Below are 19,571 nucleotides of genomic sequence, written 5' to 3' on the forward strand. Positions count from 1 at the left end.
GGCGTGCAGCTCGTCATCAGACTGCAAAAGTAGGTCCCTATGGAAAATAATACACTGGACCATATTTAAACTCTTATATGGTTCTCAGCAAAATGCAACACTGCACAGTGCAGAGTGGTAATCGCACCCAGGAACCACCCAAGAGATGGAAAACGAATGGGACAGCATTGCGACGACGAGAAAGTCGGCTAAAGGTCTCAACGCACGACAGATACAGTGCACTACGTAAGGCGCCCTTCCCCAATTGGCTCGCTCTTCGGAAGAATTTAGAAAGATGGAGGTCAAACCCGAGAGGGGACCATCACATAAGGCCGATACTTTTGAGACTCATTTTAGTCACCTCTTACAACAGGCAGGAATACCGCGGGCCTATTCTAACCCCTGAACCCGCAGGGGACCAGGCAGAGGGGAGGGGTTGGGCGCTAAGATGCTATGGGGGTGCAGGTAAAGGGGGGGGGGGGGGGGGGGAGGAATGTTCACCTAGGATTCCATGAGAGTCTGATAGTAATCAAAGGCATTATGACAGCTGTTTGATGTCTTCTCCGACACGAGTATCATCTTCCAAGCACGGTAACTGTCCTTGTCACAAGACCAGAACCGTGCAACAGTGGTTCCGTAAAGGCCTTCATGATAGTTTCAGCATACTGGGCAGGGGAGTTCCCTTCACTGCAGATATGTCGCCCACGGGTGGCTAATCTGTATGGAAGGGTTGGCAGCTGTCGAAACATAGGTACTGTTAAAAATGAAAATTTTATAATCTTGCCTACTCTCAGATAAATTTTTCCAAATATTCATGTTATCTGTATTGTAAGCAGGCTGTTTCCATTTAGTGTTCCTGTTCTAGTAATATCTAGACAAAATAAAATAATTTATCTACTTAAACCAATCCATATCTACCTCACAGTGTACAAGAGACATAACGTAACTTACTTAAAGTACAAACATAAATTTACACTGTCTTCAGTTGTCATAGCATCATTTAAACAACAGAGAGAGTTACAAAACAATAACAATATTGTTCTGTGTGAATGTGTTTAGCAACTCATAATTATGTTAAAAGTTTACTCACATCAATGAGACTTTCTGAGGCAACAGGTTCTCCATAGCCAGTCAAAACCCAAGGATGATTCTGGAGCTCTTTAATTGTGATTCTTTGCTTTGGGTCTAATTGTAACATTGATTTAATAAGGTCTTTGCTGTTCCTTGACAGCCATTCTGGTTCATGGTATCGTCCTGACTGCAAAAGAATTTCATAGTGTCATGCCTATTACAAAACTTCTGTTTAACAATGCTTAAGTAGTAAGAAGAAAAATAAATTTTAACATCCAGTTAATTATGAGAGCATTGAGATAGATGTCAATTTAAGATGGGAAAGAATGGGAAATATATCAGTTGTGTCCTCCTCAGAGGAACCACCCCAGCTTTCATCTTAAGAGCTTTATGCAAGCCACGGAAAAAACACTATATGTTTAGCAGGGGATCTGAACCATTATCCTACCAAATGAGAAACCAGTGTTCCATTCACTAGTAACACTTCTTAGGGCCAAGAGAGAACACAGCAATTTAAGAGAGCACAACGAGTCAATGACAAGTGATTTTTGCTTGCTGGTCTCCTGGAAAAAAATGGCTCTGAGCACTATGGGACTTAACATCTCAGGTCATCAGTACCCTAGAACTTAGAACTACTTAAACCCAACCAACCCAAAGACATCACACACATCCATGCCTGAGGCAGGATTCAAACCTGCATCTCCTGGAACAGATGAAGGGAAAAAAAAGAACCATGACACTGATATTGCACAAAACAAGACAAGATTGCTCAGAGATGCCGTTCTATGATAACATGATTAGTAACATTCCAACATCTTCACGATCTGATTGGGTAAGGCAAGATCTCCATAGTGTGTGACACACAATGGTCACTAAAGCATCCTCATTGCTTACGGTTACAGAGGACTGGCAGTGCTCACCAGTCCACAGCTCAGGAAACTGAGACTTGCCAAACACCTTCTCAGTCAATAAAAACTGGGCTCCCTGAGTTGCTCATCAGTGGCACAATCTGGGAGACACATGTGCATTGTTGAGTTCCACGGATGCGGCAAGCATTATCCCCAGTCTCCTTTGTAAACTGACTGCATTTTCCCAGTATCCTGCTAATGAACCAAAAGTTTAGCACATCTCTTACCCATGACAAACACAAATCATGGTTTTAAAAAGGGAAACATTTTTGCTGTGATAAGTAGAGAAAGATTGCTCACTTAGGGATAGTTTTCGTCTTACATTCAGTTCCAATTTTAAAAAACTGTTTTCATAAAATTTACTCTGACTATGAGTCCAAATTTCCACTCATTCTTACAGCCAGTCATCTGTGTGGTGTTATCATGTATGCGTTTTGACTTTATCGGCACTCAACAGCGAGGTTATCAGAGCCCTAACACATTTTAAAAGGAACCAATGGGGATAAAATTGCTAAAATAGTTGCGCACAGTGAGAATGAAACCTACAAAATGATGTTCATGTGCTCACTCCCACCTCACTCTCATTAACTCACACAATCACACTTATCCCACACGCTAGACACAGAGAAGGCGTGAAAGGTGCTACACAAGGGATTAAATCAGAATAAAATGACAGACGAGCTAAACAGGGATATGTGACCAGCTGACTATTTACAAAAAACATGGGTGAGACAGTTACCCTGTTAACAAATTAAGAATCTCTCCCTAAAATTTTTGGACACAAGTTATACAAATCACAAAACCTTAAAAGCCTCACACATTTTTTTAAATGTCACTTAAAATAGAGGTCAAATCTACCACTGGCCTCTGGTCTGAAAATAAAACACAGTCTAGTAAAATGTGATGCACAGTGATCTGTACTCCACTAGCACCACCCTTTGAAGGGGCGTCACACGGGAGCAAGAAGCCATGGGTCAGAGGACTGTAGCCTTTGCGAAGACAAATAAGGAGGACCTCATAGCGTCTTCGTGGCTGAAAGGCAGTACACCACAGCTGTGTATAGGGCTTTACTAGATGCAGTTTATTATGTTTCACTTCCAGCCACTCACCTTCCCACCAGCACAAGCCTCTGTAACTCAACAGTGAGGAGACAGCATGCAGGGGGATGGCATACTGAAATAACTGAGGATCACGACATGCCATCTTGGCTGTTACATCTGCCCTCTTGTTCCCTGCAATACCCTTGTGCCACAGTACACAGAAGAAAGAGACCTCCTTCACCAGCTGTTGTAGTTGTAGAAGGGTGTCCTGGATAATCTGAACTACTTTATCTGCAGGATACAAGCATTGTAGAGTGTGAAGGGCTCTCTGGGAATCCGAATAGACAAGGAATATAGCACTTGACGCACATTTCATCTGCTCCAGTGCCTGTAAGATCGCATTTAGTTCCAAATATAAGACAGTAAACTCTCGAGTCAGTTAGACCTTGAGGACACGATCGGAGAAAACAACAAAGCAACCAACAGTGTCCACCCGTTTCGACCCACCCATAAAGACAGCTGTAGAGTAGCAGTGCTGAGTTAACATGTCATAAAATAATGTATTAAAAACACATGCTGGATGTGCAACCACTCCTGTACTGCAGTAAATCTAAGATTACTCTGGACCTCTGCAGTAATCAGTGTGGCAGATGGTTAAAAACCTGGGTTTGGGATTGTGCTTGCTCCTCAGTAAGTGACTATAGAAAATGCTGCACGCAGATCCCAAATGGCCTTGTTGCTACGGACTGGAGAAAACGTATTCCAGAGGTGGACAAGCAACATTATGATATGCCCATGGATTCAGAGATGTAAGAAACTTGCATGCCGGAAGCACCATGAGCAGTTGCTGTGAGATTGTAAGTGGGAGTTCACCAGCTCAACACAGAGACTGGCTGAGGCTGATCCTGTAAGTACCCATGGGCCAGTCTAACCCCACATGGTAGACAGCGTCAAAAATGGTTCAAATGGCTCTGAGCACTATGGGACTTAACATCTATGGTCATCAGTTCCCTAGAACTTAGAACTACTTAAACCTAACTAACCTAAGGACATCACACAACACCCAGTCATCACGAGGCAGAGAAAATCCCTGACCCCGCCAGGAATCAAACCCGGGAACCCGGGCGCGGGAAGCGAGAACGCTACCGCACGACCACGAGCTGCGGACGTGGACAGCGTCAATCATCTACAAATAAGAACGCCTCACCAATCCACACACTGTGCAACCAGAGACCAGTTGCAAATGCACGAAAGCCCTTTGAAAGTGGAGCAGATGCACCCTGTCCACTCCCCGAGGAATGAAGGAAGGAAGTCTCATTAGAAACGGAGCACAGGCTCACATTGTGTCAAGGATGGGGAAGGAAATCAGCCAACTCCTTTCAAAGGGATTATCCCTGCATTTGCCTGGAGCGATTTATGGAAATTGCAGGAAACCTGAATCTGGATGGCTGGACAAAGATTGAAGCACCATCCTCCCAAATGCTCCACTGACCTAGACTTGTGACTGGTGCACTTTAGGGTGTTCAGTTCCTTCAGGGTTCTGGGTTTCAGGTCCCTCAGGTGTGGCAACCACCACAATTTGGAATCAAAAATCTGTAGAAAACCTGTCTTCGCAGCCCACTGGTCTAACCTCGGCATTGTAAGTTGCAAATGACAGGTCGCTGTTGCAACACTGGAGGAGGAAGAGAAAACAGCAAAATCATCCACAAATACGGAGCACTGCACAGAACTCCTTACGATAGATGTGATACTTTTTTGCTTTATTGCTATGGCAAAGTGGGTAACACTTAAAAACACTGCCTCTAACAGAATTTCCTGCTCAAAACAATCTAACAGCACATCATGAACTCGGGACCTAAAAAAGCACTCGGACAGAAAGGGCCATATGAAGGTGGGGAGGCGGACACGAAAGCCCCATTCCCATACATTTGTAGCATAAGCGGAACGGTTGATGGTGTCCAGGAATGCTTCCCAGACCTTTTCTTGCTCTCCTTAAAATGTGTGTCAAACCTGGGGTCTCATGATCTGATGGCTGTGACGTTGTCAGCTGTTGGACAGTACTTAAACTGTTGAAGAGTCTCATGCCTGTCCCATATTGCTGGGCCGCACTCACCAGTCCACCAAGGAACAGGTTGCCTCTGAAGATGGTCTGAGGACTGTGGGACTGATAAGGCAGCAGCACGATGGATCACTCTTAATATGGTCCACCCATTCCTGGACACTGTCGCGGTGTTTGAACACAGTCAGGTGGCTGAACAGTGTCCACCTAACCCTGCTGACCACCCACTTCAGTGGCTTCTGTTCAAGCAATCCTCCATCCAACAGGTGAATACAGAGTGGGATTTGATCACTGGAATGAAGAATGCCAAAGGCAAGTAGAGGTGGAGCCCCACAAGACTTAATGGGCATTGAAGTCTCCCAGTAGGAGAAATGGATGGGGGAGTTGTTCCATAAGAAGTGTGAAAATCTCAGAGTCTACATCACCTTGTGGAGGCAAATACAGCAGGCAAACATCGATCACCTGACATGTAGGAATTTCAAATGCAACTGCTTGCACATCAGTAGCCAGAGGGAGTGCAAAAGAGTGGTGTGCATTATTGAGACACACACATCAAACACCCCCTTGGTCCTTTCCTCAGTCAGGTCATCCTTGGATAGTGTGTGCAGCCCCATAGTACAGGGGCATCAGACGCTTTAAAATGTGTTTCCTGCAAACACAAGCACAGGGGGCATTCCTGTGCTAGCAGCTTCAGTTCCTCCACAGGCATCCTGAATCCATTAACGTTCCTCAGGAGGATGGGTGTCATTTATCATGGAGGTTGCACTCTATTTTTTTTATTTATTTATTTTTTTTTTTTTGCATGTAAAGGGAGCCTGCCATGCGTGGAGTATCAGCATTTTTCCCCTGAGTGGACTTTGGAGCAACAACTATGGCTGTAGTAGTAGTTGCGGCACTGGATGGAGGAACAGGCTGAACCTTTGGAGGGGCAGGGAGCTCTGCAACAGCAGTGACCACAGCCTTGTCTGATGGTCTGTGGGGAGCTATGGGCTTCAAAATAACTGCAGCAGATCAAGCGCACTGACAGACACAGGTAGTAGTGTTGACACTGGCAACCTCCGTTTGTGTAGGAGCATCAGTTTTAGGAACTGGCTGTTTTAAGAAAAAACGCAAAGGAGGTAGCAAACATGGCGGGCTGCGCGGTCTTATACATATTTTTGGTCTCACCATACGAGATATACTTAGTTGTTTTGATTTTCTGTATCTTGATTTATATACCTGCATAGCACTTCCCGTCAGGTTTAGAAAATGCATCTCAGCGAGGGAGGAGGGGAACACATTTTGGAAAGATCTTTGATGCACAGCAACATGTTTGCTGCATATTTTCATATTACGATACAATGCCTATTTTCAAATTATGAAAGTATAACTTCAAATTCCACCAAGGACTACACATTAGTTTCCAAAGCATTGCAATGCGCTTTTGTAAGCCAATCATAACACATGCCACATGATCTCGCCAGCCAATGACAGCAGATATTCAGTGCACCAGACACGTGATGTAGTCAGCAACATCACGGTTAAGTAGCGTGAACACACAAATAGGAAAAGTTAATGATTTAAATTAATGTACATAGCGTAGCTAAAAGAAAAGCTACGCTTTCACATATAATATCAGTCTTTTTAGTGTGTGGTACACTTTAAGATACATCACAGAAATATGCCAGTAAAATTTTGAACAATGACATTAATGTCTGGTCTTCTGAGCTCAAAATTGTTCTGAATGGCTGGTACTCAAAAAGGTTAACTTTTAAATGAGAGTCAAATGTGATTTAAGAAATTCATTGCACACTCTCACATGTAACATGATCCATCTTGCGTACAAGGAAATTTCCTTTGAAAATAGCACTTTTCAAAGAACTATTTGCAATATTTTCTCATGACCCCTTAGATATGGATGTGTTTCAGCAGCTGCCAGAGTGTGCCAGAAAACAGGTGTTACAGCGCGTTGACAGCTATGATGATGTAGGAGGCCTGTATGTTCATACACATTTAGCATTAAATCTTATATAACGTCATAAAAGGAATAGGACATCAGAGGATACTCCAAGAGCATAAAAATTTTGTAAACCATACTAAAATGCATAATTCGACTTAAAGGACACATTCATATGTCCATATTCCCAATGAAGTAGGCCCCAACCTGAATTAAGCTTTTCAGTGCACTTTTCAAGGTGCAAATTTTCTTAGAGTACCCGTACTATATTGCCTCATCTTTGGTTCTTTATTATGGCATAATGCCATACGTGCCAGAAGATAAAAATGTGCACCTGAAATTCAGTAATGAGCTGAAACTAGCCAATAGTGTGAAACAAAACACTTCATTTCTTATAAACTGACTGCATAGGCGGAAAAGGTTAATAAAAGCCATATTTATTTAACAAGCTGACAAAAGTAACTTCACTGTTGTGCAAGGCGATTAATACTAAACTGTCTAAAACGTAGAAATAAAATATAATCAAAAACTTAAACTAATAACATATATTAGCCTTCCATAATTACACGAATGTATTTTATTTCACGTGATAGCTCCCGGCCACAGAAATCTGTTTTGTTTTCATTTCATGTGTAAAATGTAAACAAAGAGGAAGCAGCAAAATCACTAAACATAAACAATGATCACTACATTGCTACCCACTACAAACCAGACTGCTCTGTCTATGGGCAAATCTGGCAGCTTGGGCACACCAGAAAAATTCCTTTAGCTAGCATAACTGCTTCTTGCTACTGCTGCAGCCACATTTCAAGTAGCCAGAAGCGGGAGAGGGTACTGCTCACACACAACTCAAGTGCGCATGTGCAAGAGCCCGCTGGCAACTGTTCAAAATGAGCTTAATGTAAACGGTTGTGACGTCACGCTCATCTTCAGCAGTTTGCTACTTAGAAGTATTCCATAGTCTTTGTCCGAAAGCCTTTGTCACATTTCACTTTTGGCAGGCGCTTGTGTTTGCACTGTATTTTATTGTAAATGCCGCATTTCCTTCGCAACTTAAGTTTTATTCATTCGTTTACATTTTATTGCTGCAGTGTTATTCTGCAGTAGCGAGATACAGTAAAATTCTCTGATAGACTAACAGTTCTTACCAGTCAAAATTACAAAAATTTAACTAAAGACTAAAACAATGAAAAATTCCCAGAATTCTGAAAAATTCCCAGAATTCTGAAAAATTCCCAGAATTCTGAAAAATTCCCAGAATTCTGAAAAATTCCCAGAATTCTGAAAAATTCCCAGAATTCTGAAAAATTCCCAGAATTCTGAAAAATTCCCAGAATTCTGAAAAATTCCCAGAATTCTGAAAAATTCCCAGAATTCTGAAAAATTCCCAGGTTTTTCCTGGTTTTCCCCTGGATAACAAAAATCGAGTTTTTCCAGGATTTCCTGGTTGTCCCAGAGCATATACACCCAGAATTAATTCCTGAGTCAGGCAGACTGGCTACAAAAGCCCACTTATTTGATCGGTTGTTGGCACTTAGCAGTGGCCTCCCTTTCCACTGGGAGGACAAGAAGAGAATTTCAAGGGTTCCATCCTGATCCCACGAGCAGCTAGGGAAATAAAAGTCCAACGAAACAGAGCCCTGCATCCATAGATCTGCCTTATACAACTGGAGTGCGCAACATCCATGTGTCTCATTGACATGCAGCAAATCTTGGGATTTAAGAGTTTTTTTTGGTAAAGGTTTTTACCATCCTTATGATCTGGGGGTTCAAGCCAAGATCCTGTTGCCTGAGACACACAATGTTCCACTGTCACACTGTGCAGTGGTTGCTGGAGCATGCCCAGAGCTTACAGTGATAGAGGACTGGCAGCACTTACCAGTCCCCAGCTCAGGAAGCATCGGTTTGCCAAGCCCGTACCCAGCAAGCAAATGCTGAGCCCCTGAGGCGTTTACCTGTTGTTATCCACAGTTGCCTTGGCACTAACAGAATTTTTCCTTTAACGTGCACAATAGGTAAACTAATACATTTCTAATTTAACCGTATCATGAACAGGGAAGTATCCACTCACCATATAGCAGAGATGCTGGTTCGCAGATAGGCACAACAAAAAGAGTGTCACAAATAAAGCTTTCGGCCCATAAGGTCTTCATCAAAAATAGACAACACACACACATACACTCACACAAACGCAGCTCACACACACATGACTAAAGTCTCATGCAACTGTAGCCACAAGGAGCAGGAGGAGGCTGGGTCAGGAAGGGAGAGAGATAGTAGAGTAGGGGTGGTAGATAGTGAAGTGCTACTGGGGAGCAGACAAAGACGACATGGACAGAGGGTAGGGCAGCTATGTGCAGTTGGGAGGGCAGTGGAGACGTGGAGAAAGGAGGGGGGGGGGGGGGGGCTAAATGCAAAAGGAGAGAAGTAAGAAGACTGGGTGTGGTGGTGGAATGAGGGCTGTATAGTGCTGGAATGGGAACAGGAAGGCTGGATGGATGAGGACAATGACTAATGAAGATTGAGGCCGGAGGATTATGGGAACGTAGAATACATTGCAGGGAACTTCCCACCTGCGCAATTCAGAAAAGCTGGTGTTGATGGGAAGGATCCATATGGCACAGGCTGTGAAGTAGTCATTGGAATGAAGATTGTCATGTTTGGCAGCATGCACAGCAACAGGGTGGTCGACTTATTTCTTGGCCACAGTTTGTCAGTGGCCATTCGTGCGGACAGACGGCTTGCTTGTTGACATGCCCCCATAGAATGCACCAAACTGGTTGCAGATTAGCTTGTTGATCACAGGACTGGTTTACAGGTAGCCCTGCCTTTGATGGGACTGGAGTAGGTGGTGGCGGTGAGAGGATGTATGGGACAGGTCTTGCATCTTGGTCTATTACAGGGGTATGAGCTATGAGGTAAGGGGTTGGGAGCAGGGGTTGTGTAGGGATGGACGAGTATATTGTGTAGGTTTGGTGGACAGCAGAATACCACTGTGGGAGAGGTGGGAAGGATAGTGGGCAGGACATTTCTCATTTCAGGGCACAACGAGAGGTAGTTGAAGCCCTGGCGGAAAATGTAATTCAGTTGCTACAGTCCTGGGTGGTACTGAGTTACTGTATTTACTCGAATCTAAGCCACACCTGAAATTTGAGACTTGAAATTCAAGGGTAGAGAAAAGTTTTAGGCCGCACCTCCAAATCGAAACAAAGTTGGTCCATTGTAATATGAGACACAATTTAGGTCGAATGAATGACGATACTGCTTAGTAGTTTGGTTCGAGTTGTAAGCTTAGCAGTTAATATTTTCCAGGTAGCCATTGCTATGTGTCAGGCGCTCCGTCCATATCTATACGGGTACCCTTCCTTTTTCACGTGCTTCGTCTGGTTTGAGTTGATTGCTTATTTTTCTTTGATCTGATAAGTGCCGTTCTCTTTGTTATAGGTGTTTACGCCACTCTAAGCTGAAAATGCATTACTATACTGGGTCATGCATTGTTTGTCACATTTTGATAATGAGTGTTTATGGCCTGTCATCACTCGCGGCATGGCTTGCTTTTGTGCACGCTAGCGCGCTTACAATTAAAAAAGGGGAGAGAGAGAGAGAGAGTAATCGTCTCATTAGCGAAACAATGGCAAGAGACTGCTATCTGTTGTTCCTTACACTGCTGCTTTCTTTGATAATGATCAACAAGAACCAAATAATAGACTGCGTATGATGGAAGACGTTCTGAACGAGAGTTTGGCGATAATTTTTCTCTGTTTGAAAATCTTTGCAGACGCCCCTTTAGTACATTACATTCTGCACAGAAATTAAGAGTCATCTTAGATTTAAAAATCTAGTCAATTGCCATGCTTCATTTCTGACTGTAACACTATTAGGCATAAGAATAATACGAATATAAACATGACATGACATGATCTGTATATTGTTCCGCATTTGCTGTTGTCTCACTCTAGTTTCGTAGTTTATTAGGCAGACAGGATTTAAATGAGATAGCAGCAAACATGAAAAAAGGTTTATATTCGTATTATTCTTATGGTGAAGAGAATACTGCATGTGATTCACAATTCATAAAAGTTCCTATTAACAATCGTGTCTTCTCATAGGTAGGAAAAAATTCAGAACGTAGAGTTGGCCATATTGACAAACATCGCAAACCGTCTTGCCAGTCGGATTTTCGTAGTACATTGAAATGCTGCTACATTAGTAGATGAACCATGCGGAATTTGTATTTACTTCGTTGGGTAATGTATGAAAATGCAGCGGTCGAAACTCAGGGCGGGGAAAAAAGCTCGTCTTCCACCTTTTTTTATTTTAATTTATTTACTGACGCAGAGGTTTTGGCGCCAGTATTTATCTTTGTGCCTGCAAAGCATGCCTGTGTAGCGCTACATATATTCGATGGCAGAAGTTAGTTGTGGCGGCACCCACTAACATTTTTCAGAACTTCCACTTACTTTGCACTCGATTCTAAGCTGCAGGCGGTTTTTTGGATTACAAAAACAGGAAAATAAGTGCGGCTTAGATTCGAGTAAATACGGTATACCGAAGGTCTCACCAAAGCCTCCACAAACTGTAATTATCCTCCCAACCTTGTACAAAAACAAATCTCCCGTGCCTTATCCTTCCAGTCACCCACCACCTCCCAAAGAACCACTACCTGGCCACAGAGCAGCATGCCCCTCGTAACTCATTACCACCCAGAACTGAAGCAACTGAATTACATTCTCCACCAGTGTTTCAACTACCTCTCATCGGGCAATGAAATGAGAAATGTCTTACCCACTCTCCTTCCACCCCTCCCACAGTGGTATTCTGCCATCCACCGAACCTACACAATATACTAATCCAGCCTTACACAACCCCTGCTCCAAATCCCTTACCTCATGGCTCACACCCCTGTAATAGACCTAGATGCAAGACCTGTCCCATACATCCTCTCACCGCCACCACCTACTCCAATTTGGTCACAAACATCACCTATCCCATCAAAGGCAGTGCTACCTGTGACATCAGTCATGTGGTCTACGAGCTAAGCTGCAACCTCTGTGCTGCATTCTATGTAAGCATGACACCCAACAAGCTGTCTGCTCACATCAGTGGCCACCGACAAACTGTGGCCAAGAAACAAGTGGACCACCCTCTTGCTGAACACACTGCCAAACATGATATCCTTCATTTCAATGACTGCTTCACAGCCTGTGCCAAATGGATCCTTCTCAACAACACCAGCTTTGCTGAATTGCGCAGGTGGTAACTTTCTCTGCAATACATCCTATGTTCCTTTAACCATCCTGGCCTCAACCTTAGTTAGTCACTGTCCTCACCCATCCACATCCATGTTCCCATTCCAGCACTATACAGCCCTCATTCCACCATCGCACAATCTTTCTACTTCTCTCATTTTCCGCCACCTTTCCCCCTTCCCACCTCTCAACTGCCCTCCATCTAACCTCCCGACTGCACATAGCTGTCCTACCCTCTCTCCTTAAATTCCCTGTGCGCTCCCCAGCAGCACTGCACTGTCCACCACCCCTGCCCTACTATCCCTCCCCCTCCCTGCCCTAGCCTCCTCTTTATTCCCCCCCCCCCCCAGCCGCCACTCCCATTATGTGCGTGTGCGTGTGTGTGTGTGTGTGTGTGTGTGTGAGACGAAGCCTTACAGGCCAAAAGCTTTATCTGTGGCAATCTTCCAGTTGTGCCAATCTGTGACTCAGCATCTCTGCTATTTGGTGAGTGGCAGCTTTCCTTTGCATAATATTATAATTCTTAACTGTGTTATCTGCTTTCATAATCTTGGTTTCTAATTAATACCACAGAAATAGTTAGTTACGGAAATACATATCCCTTCCTTCCCCCACTGCAGTCAGATATTGATACCTTATGGTAAGACTTTTCCAGGGGCAGGTGTAGACTCTGACCACACCACAATCTACTGGTTATGAACTGTACACTAAAACTGAAGAAACTGCAAAAAGGCGGGAATTTAAGGAGATGGGACCTGGATAAACTGAAAGAACCAGAGGTTGTACAGAGTTTCAGGGAGAGCATAAGGGAACAATTGACAGGAATGGGGGAAAGAAATACAGTAGAAGTAGAATGGGTAGATTTGAGGGATGAAGTAGTGAAGGCAGCAGACGATCAAGTAGGTAAAAAGACGAGGACTAGTAGAAATCCTTGGGTGACAGAAGAAATATTGAATTTAATTGATGAAAGGAGAAAATATAAAAATGCAGTAAATAAAGCAGGCAAAAAGTAATACAAATGTCTCAAAAATGAGATCGACAGGAAGTGCAAAATGGCTAAGCAGGGATGGCTAGAGGACAAATGTAAGGATGTAGAGGCTTATCTCACTAGCGGTAAGATAGATACTGCCTACATGGAAAATTAAAGAGACCTTTGGAGAAAAGAAAACCACTTGTATGAATATCAAGAGCTCAGATGGAAACCCAGTTCTAAGCAAAGAAGGGAAAGCAGAAAGGTGGAAGGAGTATATAGAGGGTCTATACAAGGGCGATGTGCTTGAGGACAATATTATGGAAATGGAAGAGGATGTAGATGAAGATGAAATGGGAGATACGATACTGCGTGAAGAGTCTGACAGAGCACTGAAAGACCTGAGTCGAAACAAGGCCCCCGGAGTAGACAACATTCCATTGGAACTACTGACAGCCTTGGGAGAGCCAGTCCTGACAAAATTCTACCATCTGGTGAGCAAAACGTATGAGACAGGCGAAATACCCTCAGACTTCAAGAAGAATATAATAATTCCGATCCCAAAGAAAGCAGGTGTTGACAGATGTGAAAATTACCAAACTATCAGTTTAATAAGTCACGGATGCAAAATACTAATACGAATTCTTTACAGACGAATGGAAAAACTGGTAGAAGCTGACCTCAGGGAAGATCAGTTTGGATTCCGTAGAAATATGGGAACACGTGAGGCAATACTGACACTACGACTTATGTTAGAAGCTAGATTAAGAAAAGGCAAACCTACATTCCTAGCATTTGTAGACTTAGAGAAAGCTTTTGACAATGTTGACTGGAATAATCTCTTTCAAACTCTGAAGGTGGCAGGGGTAAAATACAGGGAGCGAAAGGCTATTTACGATTTGTACAGAAACCAGATGGCAGTTACAAGGGTCGAGGGACATGAAAGGGAAGCAGTGGTTGGGAAGGGAGTGAGACAGGGTTGTAGCCTCTCCCCGATGTTGTTCAATCTGTATATTGAGCAAGCAGTAAAATTCGGAGCAGGTATTAAAATCAATGGAGAAGAAATAAAAACTTTGAGGTTCGCAGATGACATTGTGATTCTGTCAGAGACAGCAAAGGACTTGGAAGAGCAGTTGAACGCAATGGACAGTGCCTTGAAAGGAGGATATAAGATGAACATCAACAAAACCAAAATGAGGATAATGGAATGTAGTCGAATTAAGTCGGGTGATGCTGAGGGTATTAGATTAGGAAATGAGACACTTAAAGTAGTAAACGAGTTTTGCTATTTGGGGAGCAAAATAACTGATGATGGTCGAAGTAGAGAGGATATAAAATGTAGACTGGCAATGGCAAGGAAAGCGTTTCTGAAGAAGAGAAATTTGTTAACATCGAGTATAGATTTAAGTGTCAGGAAGTCATTTCTGAAAGTATTTGTATGGAGTGTGGCCTTGTATGAAAGTGAAACGTGGACGATAAATAGTTTGGACAAGAAGAGAATAGAAGCTTTCGAAATGTGGTGCTACAGAAGAATGCTGAAGATCACGTATCTAATGAGGAGGTATTCAATAGAATAGGGGAGAAGAGGAGTTTGTGGCACAACTTGAGTAGAAGAAGGGATCGGTTGGTAGGACATATAGGCTCTGAGCACTATGGGACTTAACATCTGAGGTCATCAGTCCCCTAGAACTTAGAACTACTTAAACCTAACTAACCTAAGGATATCACAAACACCCATGCCCGAGGCAGGATTCGAACCTGCGACCGTAGCGGTCGCGGGGTTCCAGACTGAAGCGCCTAGAACCGCTCGACCACCAGAGGCCGGCGGTAGGACATATTCTGAGGCATCAAGGGATCACCAATTTAGTATTGGAGGGCAGCGTGGAGGGTAAAAATCGTAGAGGGAGACCAAGAGATAAATACACTAAGCAGATTCAGAAGGATGTAGGCTGCAGTACGTACTGGGAGATGAAGAAGCTTGCACAGGATAGCATAGCATGGAGAGCTGCATCAAACCAGTCTCAGGACTGAAGACCACAACAACAACATGGAACAGCACTACTAAAAAAAATATTCCTATTTTTTAGTTACGTATAGTGATTACTATTCAAAGTATTAATAATCTGATGTCCTTTTTATCGAATGAAATGAAAAGCTAATTATTGTAACTAGCGGTAAGAAGCAAAATATGCAAAATGTAGCAATGCTATGTCAATTGTCTTTTCAAGTAATAACTGTCTGTGTACAAGAAAGAGAACAAGTGTTGTTAGATTGTTTTCAAATATTTCTTATCCCCCATTCTAGGTGCTGATACTACAGATGTAAGTTCGCCATGCTGTGCTATTTTTATGATACTACTTGAAGTTGAGCCTGCAACTTCAATACAAAATCCAGTAATCATTTTTGAAAACATTCTCCTGTGTGAGAATATTAATTTACTGATGCGATCATACATCACCAAACATACCAACAACCAACACTGATTTTTGACCTGTGACATCAGTCTTTTAAATGAAAGGAAATCTACAAATAATTTACAAGGAAATTAAAGAAAAGTAATCAAAAATCGAATTGCTGATCAGATGTGGAAAGTAAAGTATTTTTGTTCCACCACTGTTGAAGTGGGTCCTTTTGATTCAAAATGCAAAGAATTGCTACTAATAAAATCCTTAAACAATAAAATAACACATGATTCTGAGTAGTACATCATTTAGCAATAACTGGAAATATTTCTAACCAATATCTTCTTATAAAGGCTGTCAATAGTCTCGTCATCAAATGGTAGAAATCCACACAGCAATGCGTAAAGCAGTACACCCATACTCCAGATATCAACTTCAGAACCTGAAAAACATAACATCATCAATATTTAAAATAATTATACCTACATGTCTATATTGTGCATAACTAAAGTTGAAACATAACTAACTTAACAGTGAACTACCATTGTAAAACACAAGAAGTTACAGACTTAAAAGTTTTAGATTTCTTATTTTCATTTTAATGAAAAACAAATAGAGTATTAGCTACAGCTGTTTTGCTATTCTAGTATTCTTCAATATTACCCTATGAGCTAATATCATCATTGCAAAACTCTCTCGATAGCTTCTATAAAGGGCGATACAGTTCAGAATTATTAAAAACTATTTTATTACTGCCTGAGAGCCATTAAAATGAACACTAGATTGTGTGTGTGTGTGTGTGTGTGTGTGTGTGTGTAGGCACACACAAGCATGCTCTTTTATAGGGGTGAATGTGACAGAACCAATGACAATTCAGAAGTGTCAGGAATTATTTTACAGTATAGGAGAAGTTAGGAAAACTGTTACTGTATGCCAGATAGTTCCTGCACAGCTTACATGTACTTCTGAATGTTGAGGCTTACATAGACAGGAGGTGCCTCGTAAAAGTTCTCAGGCACATTTTCTCTGGTATTTTGGCAGATATTTGCAATCTCATTTTTGCTGTAAAACAAAACTGTTTTTTTAAGTGGAATTTTACTTGTTCATTCTATATAGTAGTCACAGGTTAATCTAGTCGATATGTATTAACAGGGACAGTAAAGCTTGAAGAATAATCCGTACTCCAGCAGTGACTGAGTAGCACTGATGCATGGTGGTTGCAATCAGTGCTTGCCATGGCAGTACTGTCACAGCTAGAACATTGCTCATTCTTTCTGTTTTATTGTCATTGTTAATACATGTTGATAAAACAAATATCACATTATATTAAATTGGGACCACTCTACCAAACAGACACGTAAAATACTGCTTCAGGAATCATTTTGTTTGTAACAGGAAACAAACCAACACTTTCCATAGAGACTGAGCATCACATGAAAGATGTGATGAGCAGTGCCGCCCCCCCCCCCCCCCCCCCACACACACACACACACACACGGCAAAAACAAAATTGCAAATATCCGCCAAACCACCAAAGGAAACGTGCCTGATGACTCTTAGGAGTGACATGCAGTATAGGCGACAGCAAATCCAATATTTGAGACCAATGAAGGAAAAGAACTATTTTTGAAAAACTTCAGTGCTTCTACAACTTTATTTGAGATAAGACAATGTTAGAAGCTGAAGATATGAATTAAAATTTGTACCATGGCAAGAAGTGAGTCTCCTTGCTTACTAGGCACGTGTGGTAGATATTACACCACCTTAGCAGTATAGGTAACACAACTGCACGGACTACCTTAGTCCAATGGCCTCCCTAACACAAACTTCATTCATGTCCTCCGCTCATTTTCCCTTCTTACATAGTCACTATTTCTGAGGCTCTCTGGTAATAGAATTGATAACCTACACCTGAGGTACAGGCAAGATTTCCCCACTACATCCACAGTTGAGGTGCTATTACTAACCAAGAGAGCTTTGGCAAGAATGAGAATGTAAGGAGGAGACAATATGCTGGAAACATGAACTGAAGTTTGTGTTAGGGAGGGGATTGGACTAGAGCAGCCCATGCAGCTGTGTTACCTATACCGTTAGAGTGGTGTAATGGCTACATAAGCAAGGAGACCCTGGTTCAAGAACCAGCCATTAAATAAATTTTAATTCATTTCTTCAGCTTCTAACGTTATTGTAGATAAAGTTGAGACTCATATGTCTCAAGGAAAATTTAATTATACCTGATTTATTTGAGATGTTATTTAAGTATACATGGAAGAGAAATTTAGATACATAGTTATTTAAACATTTATGTGTGTCTCAGTGAATCAGAGGTTAAGTAACAAACTACTATGCCGAAGGCATGAGTTCGTTACCCAGTTGCACCGACAATCCTTAAGTCACTCATCTGTAACACAGGTGTACCCTGAACTTTTTTCCCCAGTCACTTGGGATACTTCACTTCATAAGAAATTTGAGATAAATGCAAGCTACGAGGGCATTCGTGGAAATTCCCAGTGTACCTGACGGGGTCTGATATCCACAAAGGTGCTTCACCTTAGTCCAAACCTGGGAAGGAGAGATTCACATTCCAATGGTGGAGACGTATTGTTCCCAACACTCGTGCTTCCATTGTTTGATTAGTTGATGGACCCAGGCACAGAGCATTTCAAGGAAATGGGGTGCTCCAGGGACAGGTGCCACTTATGACGTTGCAGAGCCTGTTGATGGTCTCTAATGGCCACTGTGATTTCCAATGACCACCAAGGCACTGTCTTCTGCCGGATGCAACCTGAGGAGCAAGGGATTCCCGATTCAGCTGCTGAAAGGGCGGTAGTAGTAATATTCTGGATCACCTCATTGATGTTGCCATGCAACGGAGATCCAATGGCAGTAGCATCTCAGTCTGTCATGGTAAGAACTCATCTGGGCAAATGTCCAGATGAGTGATACCGGCGGAGGGACAGGAAGAGTGGAAAGTGGTCATTACCAAACAAGTTGTCATGAGCTCACCTGTGGGTAGAAGGTAGAAGGTCAGGACAGCAAACTGAGAGATCAATAGCAATTGGAGCCTGCCAGAAGCATTGGCGTGGTGGGTCACAAGGATATCTTTCTTGAGGAGGCTTCTCTGAGTTTGTCTCAGGAACTGATGATAACCATGAAGCCCTGCGACCAGCAACTTGTGGCTCCTTCAGCCACTGGCTGGTATCTGGCTTCACAGCAGCAGCAGAAGCCTTGGAGGGCACATCCTCAAGGGAAGCCACAATTTCTCCCTATTCAATTTCCATTTTGTTAGAGCCCTTAAGAAAGACATTCATGGTCATTAATTTGCTCCAGATGAAGAGGTGTATATCTGGGTACAATCATGACTCCGTAGGCAATCACAAACATTTTTCCATGAAGGCATTGCTCATCTTACCTCACAGTGACATAAATGTATTAACAGTTACGGTGATTAGTTTGGAATATTAAACAGTTTATTTACTTTTTTCCCATCTGTCTCATTTTCATTTCACTGCTCCATATGTAATCATGGGGCTGGAAAAGAAACTTCTTCAGAGTTATGGAATGCTTTTGCCTGCTCCCAGGAGTAACATCAGTGGTTTATTATTATTATTATTATTATTATTATTATTATTATGTGAGGGAAGTGGAAAGGGTCCCATCCACAGAAGAAGACAATGGTGGTGAAAATAATTAGAGAGTAAATAGTAACAAGTATTTCAGTTTGTTTGTAATGATGAAGGAAATATGTTGAGCAAAGGAAGAATAAATGGTATTAATAAGCAAAGTGAGAATAAGGAAGACAAACCCAGTAGGGAAGAGAACTATGCTAAGTGTCAGTTAATTGTAACTGAGAACAGATTTGATGATTAAGATGACAGTTTTATGCGAAAAAAGGATTAATGAGGATATATAGTATATGAAGAAGACATAGAGGTAAGTGACAGTGAAATATGGCAA

The 19,571-nt window shown here is 42.3% G+C and overlaps 1 protein-coding gene across 1 annotated transcript in view; it reads right to left on the reverse strand.

The window, feature by feature from the left end:
* The window catches only part of LOC124598711 (maternal embryonic leucine zipper kinase-like), a 425,764-nt gene that overhangs the window by 338,987 nt on the left and 67,206 nt on the right, over positions 1 to 19,571 (reverse strand). The window contains exons 5-6 of the mRNA XM_047136020.1: positions 15,950 to 16,056; positions 1,070 to 1,237 (exon numbers count right to left, since the gene is read on the reverse strand). Of these exons, the coding sequence (XP_046991976.1) occupies positions 1,070 to 1,237; positions 15,950 to 16,056 (275 nt within the window). The remainder of the gene's footprint in view (positions 1 to 1,069; positions 1,238 to 15,949; positions 16,057 to 19,571) is intronic.

The sequence above is a fragment of the Schistocerca americana genome, chromosome 1 (assembly GCF_021461395.2).
Source record: "Schistocerca americana isolate TAMUIC-IGC-003095 chromosome 1, iqSchAmer2.1, whole genome shotgun sequence".
Lineage (NCBI taxonomy): Eukaryota > Metazoa > Arthropoda > Insecta > Orthoptera > Acrididae > Schistocerca > Schistocerca americana.